At 37.2% G+C, this 12,488-nt stretch overlaps 1 protein-coding gene across 2 annotated transcripts in view; it reads right to left on the bottom strand.

Moving 5' to 3' along the window:
• ATRNL1 (attractin like 1) overlaps window positions 1–12,488 on the bottom strand; it is a 528,683-nt gene that overhangs the window by 44,612 nt on the left and 471,583 nt on the right. For both annotated transcript variants that reach the window (XM_087766530.1, XM_009476061.2), the window contains one exon: window positions 12,277–12,391. In XM_087766530.1, the coding sequence (XP_087622656.1) occupies window positions 12,277–12,391 (115 nt within the window). The remainder of the gene's footprint in view (window positions 1–12,276; window positions 12,392–12,488) is intronic.

Below are 12,488 nucleotides of genomic sequence, written 5' to 3'. Positions count from 1 at the left end.
AAAACCAGAGCACCAATTTCAAATAGGAAGGACACTTATCATCCAGTGTGTCACTTGCACAGGGATTTGTTCACCTTACCTAATTTTGCAACTCTAACTAGACATCTGTTGAATCCTCAAAGTTTAACAGTACAAAATTAAAATAATCTGCTTGGTTTTCAGGAGTAACATGGCCGAATAAGATGCTCTATTAAGCTGAAGCTGTACATTCATATTGGCTGAATACAGACAAGACAGGCCCTATTACTGCATATTTTCTATGTAAGAAACAGTGGGTCTTTGTGTCATTGTCAAGACAGTAGAACAAAACACTGCTTAATAGCATTATTTGATCACCAATGTTTCCATTTGTATAAAATAAATACTAGTGAAAGATTTTTTTCCCCCCATGAGATTTCTGTTTAAAATGACATAAGTATCATAAAACCACTCTCAGCAAAATTCTCAAGTGAGAGCTTCGCATGTTTGTTAGTTGCCTTTATCACTTTTCTAGGTTTGGGTTTGGTTTTATTTTTTCCTTGCCTTTGTGGACATCTGTATAGTTCATGTCAAAAGAAAAGAAACACTCTACAATTTTTTTCAACTATGGAAAGTTTAGCCTTGCAGAGTGCCTAAGGGTCTGCCCGGGAGACAATCATCAAATTTAAAGACCTAACTTTACAGAACATTTTCTTCTTCCTATTCATGAATTACTTTTCTTTGTACGTTCTATCAATTTTACTCTGACTCTCCAAACCCTACTAATCCTGTGGCCTTCTCATCACAGAATAGGCAAAAAGAAAAAACATCACATTCAGTAATACAAGTACAGGATTTCACAGCCTAAAAAGAAAATAAGATTAAGCTCTGTAAAGTACCACTTTGTTCAGAGGAAGCAATTATGGTGAGGAAATTAGAGCTGCGAGTAGAAAGGGGCCAAAATATTAAGGGAGAGCAGTTTCCCACCCCTCCACATGGAGCCCTAGGACCCCAATCCTAAGGCTGTCCCTCCCATTTGACAAGGTAGGGAGCACAACGTCCTGGCTACCATAGATCTTGCCCAGACCCTCCAAGGGACAAATCACTGCTAGAAATCTGTCCCATTCTACATCAACAGAAAATCACTCTGTGCAGTTACTGCTGACCTGCAACACATCATTAATCAAAAAAATTTCTTGATTCTTCTCTGACTTCCAAAAAATACATTATAACTATGCTATGTGGAAGCCAATGACCTTCTAAAGGAAGGAGGCTATGCACATTTTTTAAATTCAGAAACCCTATGAAAACAGATAAAAAGCATCAAGCAACAAAGGAGGCTGTGTTTAGAGGTAAAGAAATGTAAGAATGAAATAAGAACTGCCAAAAGTTAAGCTGAGTTAGACCTCGCAAACGTTTATTAAAACAAGCATCTAAAGATTTTCACTGTATAAATAAGAGACCAAAAAAAGGAAGAGTCATTATGTAGAAAGAATGAGGCAGAGATCAAGTATTTTCTAGATATTGTCCCAGGAGTGAATTATTTGATGGTTTTCAAGGAGGGAGAAAATATTTATCAAAGAAGGTACCATCAACATGGATAATGGAATGAGGCTATGGAAATAGAAACAACAGAAGTCTTATGCATTGGCATTAGGGTAATCAGCACACTAGTTCTGTAAGAATACAAGAAAACAAAGGCTGGTAACAGGGAAATTTAATAATCTGTCATGTCAAATGTAGTGGCATACAAATTGAGAACAGTTAGTGTTGTTTTTTTCATACTAAAATTGTCTAGGTTCAAGAAAAAAAAACGATTCAGTTCTTTACTGATCTATTAATCAGACTCAGCTATATGATACTTGGCAAGAAAGAATAATTAAAGGCAGGTGAATGGAAAATGGGTCAAAATGCAACAACATTTCATCAAAGATTGTGCCAGACTAACCTGATAGTTTTCTACAGTAAGTTAACTGATTTTCTGGGAAAGAATATGCAGAAGATTATCTAGATTTCTGAAAGGTATCTTATACTGTGGGAAATTATCAACAGACACAAAAGATGAGAGATTAGTATAGGAGTTACGGAGAGTGGACAATTGCGTGAAGGAGAGAAAAGAAAGAGTAGTTTTGAAGAAGAAGAAGGCGGCTGCTGAAGGTATAGCATGGCAACAAGAATCAATGTTTTGACCAGTCTTTTTTAATATTTTTATTAAAGAGCTTGGCATAAAAGTAAGAGTATGCTGCTGAAATTAAATCATGACAAACATTGGTATGTATCATCAATACAGAGAAGGAGTAAAATATAAACCAGAAAAAGATGCATGACCTCAAGAACCTGAGGAGTATAAATGTACTCAGATTCAACAGTGCAAAATTCAAAGGATGCATTTTGGGAACAAGCAGAAACTTATGCACTGAAAGTTTGCTGTTTGAGGAAGAGAAGAAAGGCAGGGATGTAAGAAATTGGCCACAGAATGACCGAGTTGGAAGGGGGAGAAATTGTTTAAAAAAAGTAAAAGTTAAATGGGATACAGCACAGAAATGTTAGTGCCATTGGGCAAGGCCAGATGGGACTTCACATGGCACTCTCAGTACAACCTGGCCATGCACGGTAAAAAAAGCTGAACTGAAGCTGAAACTGGGACAGTGCTACAAAGGTGTTCAGAAGCCTGAAGAACATGTTTAAAGCAGACCTCATTTGCCTTAGCCTAGCAAAACGGAAGTGGAAAAGAGATATGATTGCTCTGTTAAAACATTGTGGGTGATCGATGTCAGGATGAAAACAGGATAACTACTGAGTACTTCAGCTGATGGTCAGCAGACAGGTATGGTTGAAGGATAAGATTACTTTCTGGGTTAGAGCCTTCAGTTTGAAGGTTTGAGTTCTGGTGTGTCTGTTCACAGCCAGAAGCTTAGGACCATGAGCATCCTCCCTGCCTGTATTCCCCATGATGAGTGGGGAGAGGAAATCACCGAATTGCCATCTGGATGCAACCTGAAAATGGCTCAGCCAACCCCCATGAACACCGGAGGAGATGTACACGACTGTACTTACATTTCACAGTGTTCAGAACTTTTACAGCCTTGTCAGACATTCTTTCAGTTCCCTTTATGCAATTAAATCTGCAAAAGCCCCCCTCAAAAAGCCTATTTCTGATACTCTGGAGGAACAGTGACAGCTTTGGTTTGAACAATGAATAACTAGTTGTCAAAGAAATGTTCATGGTATTTAACAGTTTTTATTAATATGTCTCATTTTATTGAGTCCCTCTAGGGCAGGAAATCTAGTGATAAAGTTGTAAAACAACCATCTCTAACTCCTCTGTTCTCTTCTTTTTCTTTTCTTCTTTTTTTTTTTTTTTTTTCCAGCTGATAGCTCTATAGTATGCTGTTTTTACTGTCAAATCAATAAGTTACTTCTGCCAAGATTTGTGGAAGACACATTGCTAACATTATACTGCATGTTCTTCATATTAAAGTGTTTATGTCCTTTTCAAATAAATTCTTCACAATATAAAAGAATGAAGGTTCTATGGCTAGAATGATGTAAAAACTAATTCATAAGAGAACCACCTTTTAAATTCTTTAAAAAACCAGACAAAATCAATATCCACCTCATCCTTCATCACTTACAAAGCTTACTATGCTAAGAACCTCAGTGCTTTTCAGGTAGGCTTTACCCTGCAGGTTGCAAAAATAATTGCTTTCGGTTTGAGCTGGAGGAGGAGTGGTGGTGGCTACTAGGTCTTATTATCTACCCTGTTTTTGCTATTGCCATAAATATTTTTTAAGTAATCATCAGCACCATCTGCCACTTACACCACTGTGTTCTTTTCACAGTGTCAATGAGATAAACACAGTCTGCTCCCTCATTTGATGCAGTGCAGAAGAATGGAATTAAACAGAAAATAGTCACTCCAAAAATAGGCCTTACTATTTAAAAGAATGCAACTCCTTCAGTAAAATGATCTTCAGAAGAGATGATTTCAGTTTCCACCAAGTCTTAAAGAGCTATTTTGCTGAGCATCTCCAGTTAACTAAAAAGAACTCCAGATTTTACCTCTTTTGAGACTACTGCCAAACCTTGCACTTGCCAAACCAGTCCCTCAGTGTTAATAAGTTGAAGTGACTGCTTAATATATTAAGTAGTTTAGTTTTAGTTATAGTCATTAAACTCTTACAAAGACCATTTTCTCACACAATTTTAACTTTTTCTGTTTTTTGAGCATTTAACTGGCAGCATATTAGTAACTAATATGGAGCATCCCTCAGTGAAATTACCAAAATTACATTTCTACACAAAATACTCTAGTCATGCCTTAGGTTAGAAAGACAGATTAAACTCACTCTTCACATAGTCTAAACAGTAAAGGTAAACTTTCAAAAAATTCTGTTCCTCACTGAGTCTTTTAAAATAATCCACCTTATCTGCAGACCTTCTGGTCAAATGAATACGGCCATGCACCTTTGCAAGCTGGGCTATGTGAATTGTCACTGTGATTTCTATCATGGAAGCATCATTCATATCACACAGATAAATAATATTTTCTGGAGACAGTTTGTTGTTTTTTTTTTTTTTTTTTTTTTTCTAGGAATGGTGAATTATATAGCACTGTAAACCCAACTTTGGTTTCAGCCCAGACAAAATGCCTGACTCACCCCTGTATTTTAACACAAGTTCCAGGCATCCACACTCTTTTGCTGTAATACAGTTTGGTTTATTTCCAGTTGCACGTTGACACTTCAGAGAAGATTAATAGAATTGAGATTTTTTTCAATATTTCATAGGGAAAGTCTTGTTATTTACAATGGGGGGACTGTCCCTTCTAGGGGTATTGTGAAGTTGGTTTTGCTCAGTGTTTTTATAGCGCTTTCCCTGTTTACATGTCACTTTATTCTACCTAAATAGTATTGTTAGATTATAAATATAAAATCTACTTCTTTGGTGCATCAGTAAAAAATTATGTCAATAAAGCAGCAAATAATGAAAATAAGCCAATAGCCTGTCTCCAAAATTACAAAGAAGAAGAGATGACACTCAGTCTAGAGAGGTGGACTGGTACAGAACAAAGAACAGGATGATGCAGAGAAATATGTTTACTTAAGTACACATATCAGATGCCCACATAGTACTTTGATGGGACTAACAAACTGGTTGGGGAAAAAAACCAGCATGCAGAATTATGTTCTGTTTTATCTAGACTTACAGCCTTTCACAGATTTCCTTTTCTCTTTTGCAATATCACTTTTAGGTTTCTTGTTTATATGTTTAGGAGTCTAAATAACCTACCAGTTATGAATATCTTCCCATTTCTACCTGTACCCCCCCACTTTTCTTCTCCCAACATTGACTACTCATGGTCTTTCTTCACTAAAGCCTGCTCTATACGTAATTAGAATAATTAGAAGTCCCACTTCTAAATGAAGGAACAAGAGAAATAAAGCCTCTCTCTGTAACTTCAGTACCTCTTCTCTAGGTTAAGCTCTTCTCTTTCCCTGGTTCCCTTTTGCTCAGTCGAAGGCTTCATTTTTTTCAGTATCTATTAGTCCATGTATGCCTTCAAAATGCTGCATGCAATACTCTATAAATAGTTAATGCCACATTTTATATAGCATTAAATATACACTTAGTGTAAGCATTATTCCAAAACAGATACCTTGCCAACACTCCTCTCTACTAGCTATCTGACATTATACCATATATACAGCTCTTGAACTCGTAAGTTGTTTTCCAGTTTGAACAGAGGCCACACAAAGGACAAACAAGATTAATGATCTGGCCTAGTCCTCTGCTCTAAACAGAAGTAAGCGTCAAGCCCTTTTTTTTTTTCCTGCTTTCTGAGTATAAGAAGATGTCTACAAAGAGGTGAAATACTGTATCAGAATATGTATTTCTGAGAAGAGAAGGGGTTATATGATCCTCTGCAAGTGAGCCTCTGAAGTTCACCCTCAACTCTTCAGCTTCACTGCTACTGTGAGGCAGCAGCTTTTCAGTAGGCACACAGATATCCTTGCTAATGCAGAATGAGATTTAGGTGTTTCCCTGTATTTTTCTTGTCTTTTCCCTTTAGGTACATGAGAAATGCTAGACCTCTCAACATGCACACATAGGCCCTTAATAAGGTATGCTCCATACATTACACTGTACAATTCAATTTATATTCTCTTAGTAACTTCCTCATTAGTCTTGTATTTTCACTCCTTTAGTATTCTGTAAATACCCTCCAACATGAGAAAAGATCATAGGAGATTCAACATTGTATTGGGTTTGTGTGGCAAGGTTTTGGTAGTGGGGGGGCTTCCGTGAGAAGCTGCTGGAAGCTTCCCTTATGTCCAACAAAGGCAATGCCAGCCAGCTCCAAGACGGACCCACTGCTGGCCAAGGCTGAGCCCATCAGTGACAGTGGTAGCGCCCCTGGGGTAACATATTTAAGAAGGGGGAGGAGAAAAAAAAACCCAAACCTGTACAACTGCAGCCAGAGAGAGGAATGAGAATATGTGAGAGGAACAACCCTGCAGACACCAAGGTCAGTGAAGAAGGAGGGGGAGGAGGTGCTCCAGGCACCGGAGCAGAGATTCCCCTGCAGCCCATGGGAAGGACGCACATTGGAGGAGTTCGTGGAAGACTGTCTGCCACGGGAGGGACCCCACGCTGGAGCAGGGGAAGAGTGTGAGGAGTCCTCCCCTGAGCAGGAAGGAGCGGCAGAGACAACGTGTGACGAACTGACCGCAACCCCCATTCCCCGAGCAGCGCAGGTGCTGCAGAAGGGAGGGGTGGGGGGAAGGTGTCTTAAGATTTAGTTTTTATTTTCTCATTACCTTACTCCGATTTGATTGGCAATAAATTAAACTGATTTCCCCAAGTTGAGCCTGTGTTGCCCATGACGGTAATTGGCGAATGATCTCTCTTTGTCCTTATCTCCACCCACGAGCCTTTTGTTGTATTTTCCCTCCCCTGTCCTGAGGAGGGACAGCTGAGGAGGGGAGTGACAGAGCAGCTTTGGTGGGCACCTGGCGTCCAGCCTGGGTCACCACAACACAAAGGTATATCATGTATGTGCTTATAGTAACCATCTTCTGTATGTCTTAATTACAGTATATTTTCATCAACATCTTTAACATTTTTCTACAAGAAAATTGTTATGCATTTTTGTAGCCCTACTGACTTTATTTTGCAAGTATGAAAGGGCTGAGCAAGGAATGCTTTTGTACCAGGTAGAAATTCACGGGTCTCACTCACCGCTGGTGTATGTCTGCAACTGTTACTCTCCATACCGAGAGAAGTACACATATGAACCCATTCCACATATGGAAAACCCTAACCTATGGGTTTGTTTCCAAGGGTCAGAACAATTGAGCAATATCATTAAATATAATAAGCTATTAAAGCTATTTGTTATTTCATATCTATATTAATGTGACTCTTATGATATGTATCACCTTTTTTGTATTTTAATCTGAGAAAATTAGAAATAGAACCAAGAAAGCTTTATAACTGAAAACCCCCATCCAGAGCTAATTGTCTTGTAGAACACTTAATGAGTTGTTATTCATTATGATGGTGAGTACAGGGAAGGCAGATGGCATGGTAATTTTATTGATTCTGTGATCCTACTGTAGCTTGCTGATTAAGTAGGATTGAACACCACAGTTAGTGTGGCCAGAATTACATGAAATTCTGTTTTGATTCAAGGATATCAGAGAGTAACTTTCAGATAACACTCTTGGAGAGGCCAGCTGAACACGAAATTTTGCTATCTTCATTTATATTTGTAGCAACAGAATATTGCATGCAGTCTTCCAGGATGTACATTCCACAACTTCCTTTACAAAATTATTTCCACTGAAGTTGCCCTATTAATTACTATATTTTATTTAGTTCTTGACTTTAATTTGCAAGTATTATTTTTAACTATTAAGTTAAATTTGCATCACCTAGTCATAGCCATCTAGACATTAAATGGTTTAATATGGTTTAATAGAGAGACACTCATATATGTACACCTTCAGAGACCATTCAGTTCACTGTCTTAATAGGAAAGTACCTTTACTGGGTGCTTTACCACTTTTACCTGCTTGGTAGATAGGGAAATTTTGCTCTGTGAAAGTAAAATAACCTGTAATTAATTCACAAATTACATCCCTTGATTCTGAATTATTTTGAAATGCTCTAATCTTCTAATTTCTCTTTGTGCTTTAAACCATTTACTGGCCTTATCCAAGAATGATGCAAACATCATAGAGTTTTATAAACTTATTATACAATACCTTGATATCTCAAAGTGTGGGATTTAGTTGGCTTTAATAATAATGATGATCAGAGTTCTTTTAACAGAATTTATCACACTACGAAGCTGTTCTTTCTGCCCAATATATCACCAGAGCTGTATGAAGACCTTGAAGGAGTTATTCTTGGTCTTTCCACTGCTGGTAATTCATTGGCACCTTTTTCTACATTAAGTAATTTATATAGTATCCTCTTGTTCATTCTTTTTTTTTTTTTTTGTCTATCTTGTTTTGTTCAATACCCTTTGAGATGTATAATTTAGCTCTTTCTAGAGATCTGGTTGCAGCTGCTCTCATTATTAGATCTCCTTTAATATTAAGAAGAGTTTAAGCTATTTAAAGCATGGGGTCAGACATTACAGCAATAACAGATGATCTCTAGCTTCCAATGTGTCATAAAATCTGTAAGACATATGTGCATTGTATATTACAATCTACCCACAAGTGTTTGAACAAGTGATTTTTCAGATATGCACATATATTCATGCATGCATATTGATATACACATGAATTGTACAAAGAATTGCTATTTTTTGAACCTTTGAATTTTGATCTGATTACTCAGGTACAATGCAGTCGGTGGGACAACTGAAGAGTGAGGAAACCACATGTTCTATCAGTCAATCCAAAACTGAGGAATTCAGTTTTTATCACTGTTTCCTTAATGTTTTTTCATTGATCATTCTAATTTATAAGGTGATTCTAATTTCTGCCTTAATCCAAGCAAAATTTCATTTAAAAACAGTTGCTACTCTAGAGAAGTGTAGTTGTGTTAGGATCCTCTTCAAACTTACACCTAAAAGAAAATGTAAGGTCTACTGTGCTACACCTAACCTACTATGATGGTAACATTTATTGACTTTCCAGATTTCCAGGATGTTTAATTCTGCAAATCTTTCCTTCATTGAAAAAGTCCCTTTTTAAAGAATGAGTCACAATGAATAGTGGGTGATTTTTTTTTTCCCCCAATAAATTAATTTTTATCCATATTTCATCTGAATCTACATGACCAATCTGTATAAAACCTATCTTAAACCACATATTAATTTTAAGCAGTTTAATTGTATCAACCTAGCTGTTATTTTTTTACTTATAGGACTAGCACTTAGAACCAAACAATGCTGTCGAAGGTCTGTAAAGTTCTGAGTATTTTCTGCAGAAAATAGAGAGCACTCAGATCTCCACTGGGACATATGGTCTCTCCTAGAGAAGTTTTTGCCTTGCATAGCCTTTGGCCAAAGCCTGCCATCTGTAGTTTCAACTTTTCTTCCAGCTGCTGATAAAGGTGGAGTATAGAACATATGCTGCAGAAAGAATAACCTTTACATTAGTTTGCTGAGGTTTTTTTAACATTCAGAGCGATTTTTCAACAAAATAGTTGTTAATGTAAACCTTGGAAACAAGTACCACTCACGTTTGATCAAATTCAGATCTTAAAAACATAGGAGTACAACTCTAACAACTCCAGAAGTGCACAGACTGGTTATTTGTGGAAAGAATTAGCTTTCTTGACTTTGGAGGAAAGGTAATGCAGAACATTACAGGCATTTCCTCCCTATATTTCAGACATATGTATATAAGAAATTAAACCCATGGTCTCTCATTGTGAACTGAGAATCAGTATCGTTGATATATCATTTAAACAAATATGTTTGACACACCGTCAGTTTTATCCTAGAATGATCTCAATGAGCTTGAAAATGGTTATATGCATGTAATAGAGGATTCTAAAATTACTTGGCAAGACATAACTACTGAACACACTACTTCCATCCACCTAAATATCATTGTTTTAACCTAGCTTAGGTCATAAGGGAAACCAACTGCATAGCAAACATATGTCTGCTGCACAGAACTTCCACATCATTTCAAATAACTTGGCACAGTTCACAGCACCTGCTCCCAGGAAGCCCAGGAAAGAAGCAGCAGGTAGTGCTGCAGGACAGGAATGAAGTGAATTAGTAGAGCTACAGGTATGCCAACAAACTTGCATAATAGCTTCTGCCTAGACTATGCATGGTTACATACAGTGAAAGCAGTCCGTGAGTACCAAAATTCATTACACACAAGAAAAAACGATTATAGCAACATCATCTAATATAATCTAATGGTTGAATCAGCATGGTTGCACACTTTTCTACTTGCTTTTCTACTTGCTTTTGACCCTGAACAAAGTGGAAGTGGTGAGACTGAAAATTTTAGATATTTTTAAATACTAAATAGCTGACAAACACCATAACAACAGAAGGAGGAATAGCATTTGAAATATAAGCCTGCAAAGCTGATGGAAGACAAAGTAATAAGAGGACAGAGCAGACCAGGAGGACATAACGCATATAAAAAAAGCGGTGTATTCTTCCATAGAAAGAAAAACACTCAAAATGACACATCTGCTATGTTGTTGAACCCAACTCTGGTTTCAAAAAGTGTTATTTCATCCACATTTTTACACAGAGCAAAGAACAGCAATTACTTTTAAAAAAAATTGTATATAGTAAATAGAAGCTGATTATGAAGTAACTAGATAAATACTGCCGAGAAGCACATCATAGATAAATTTGAAAACAACAGAAAAAAACATTTTAAGCTCCAATTTCAACAATTACTTTTAATTTCCTTTCATAATGTTTTTCCTTGTTGTAAGACTATAAGCACCCTCGTTTCTTTTTCATCTCCTTAAAACATGAACAGGGAATACGCTAAACATCCTTCCTCCCTCATTGCTCTCTTCAGAGCACTTACTTCTTCCAGGAAATGTATTTGACAAAGCATCAGTAAGGCTTTTATTTTCATAGCACTTCCAGAAATGATATTCCAAGACATAAACAGCATTTTAAGAACTAAGTCATCTCAGGACTCAGGAAAAAAAAAAAAAATTCCCCCCCTCCTCAAAAAAAGCCCTGAACTAAAAAACCCAAATAAATAACAGATAGTCATCAGGCCAAAAGGAGAAGAAAGAACACTCAGCTGAGCTTATTTCCAACATAAGTCAAGTCAGTTTGCCCTCATCATCATTACTCAATACTTTTTAATCTCTTAAATGGATTTTTGAAGGTTAAAAGGATATTTTTTTGGCTCTTAATAATAAAAGTTAGCCTTAAAATATATTTTCTGGCTTATAGGAGCATTTTGGGCACATACCATGCAGCTTACTGTTCATTACAAAGGTGTTCATTTTGGCAACAACTCCAGTGAATTCTGAGGTAGGAAACTGGTCACCTGTGCAGCGCCACATTACTGTCTAAACTTTGTTGTCATGACCATTTTGTATCATATCATTTTAGGCAATTATTTAAAGGATTAAAAATGCATATTTAGGTACCTCCTGTTTAGGAAGTATTTTATAAGAATGGCCGTAATGGTTTTGTAGAACGATCTAGCATAGATCAGATAAGGTAGATTGCCATGAGAAGTGCTTCCAGATAATGCAAATTCTGCTTTAAAATGATCTGGGAGCAGTTCCAAAGTGAACACCTTCCTAATGAAGCAGACACATTTACTCACACAGTCCCAGGATTCATCCGACAGGCATTCTGGGAAATGCTAATATTTTAATTGAATCCTGGACAGCACATCATTGGGATTCATGGTGTAAAGGAACCTAACTAGAAGTTAGTGCACTAAACATCAACTTGAACTGAGAATACCCACTGGTATTCTCTATATAGCCTCATTTATAGCAACTTGAACTGAAACCATAGAAGTGGCTGCATATGAGGTTTTTTTGCCCTGAAAAGCAATGTTGAAGCATATCAGTATGCACACACATTGTTTTGGAAGTCCTAATGAGATATGCCATTGCACACCAGCCTAGTTTGATCACTGTGCTTTTTATTTGGGATAACACATCAAATTCCAAACAAAAATTCATCATTAACCATTGGCCCGGCCCTAAACTTAACATCAACTTGACTGAGTAGCCCCTCGTATTCATCTGCTGTACCATTATTTTGGATCTGTGTGGGTGCATTTGGCCAAGTAGACTGCACTGAATGAGGACAGACATGACACTCACCAATACGAGCCTTACCTGACTGACCAGGGGGTGGGACTCCTGATGATCCTCTGGGCAGGCATAAAAATACCGTGAGGACTGCAGCTCTGTTTCCTGAACATGGCTCAATGGCAATCGGTTTAGGAGCACCCTGAAAAATGAAGATACCTATGTAACATCTGAGATTTCCATTACATTTTTATTTGTACATCTTTAATTTATTTTAAGCTTCACTGTAACGGTAGGAA

Source organism: Nipponia nippon, unplaced genomic scaffold, assembly GCF_047370975.1.
Source record: "Nipponia nippon isolate SJK-2023a ecotype South Korea unplaced genomic scaffold, ASM4737097v1 scaffold_3, whole genome shotgun sequence".
Lineage (NCBI taxonomy): Eukaryota > Metazoa > Chordata > Aves > Pelecaniformes > Threskiornithidae > Nipponia > Nipponia nippon.
Note: the sequence above shows the minus strand (reverse complement) of the source record. Positions and strands in the feature narration are given on the sequence as shown.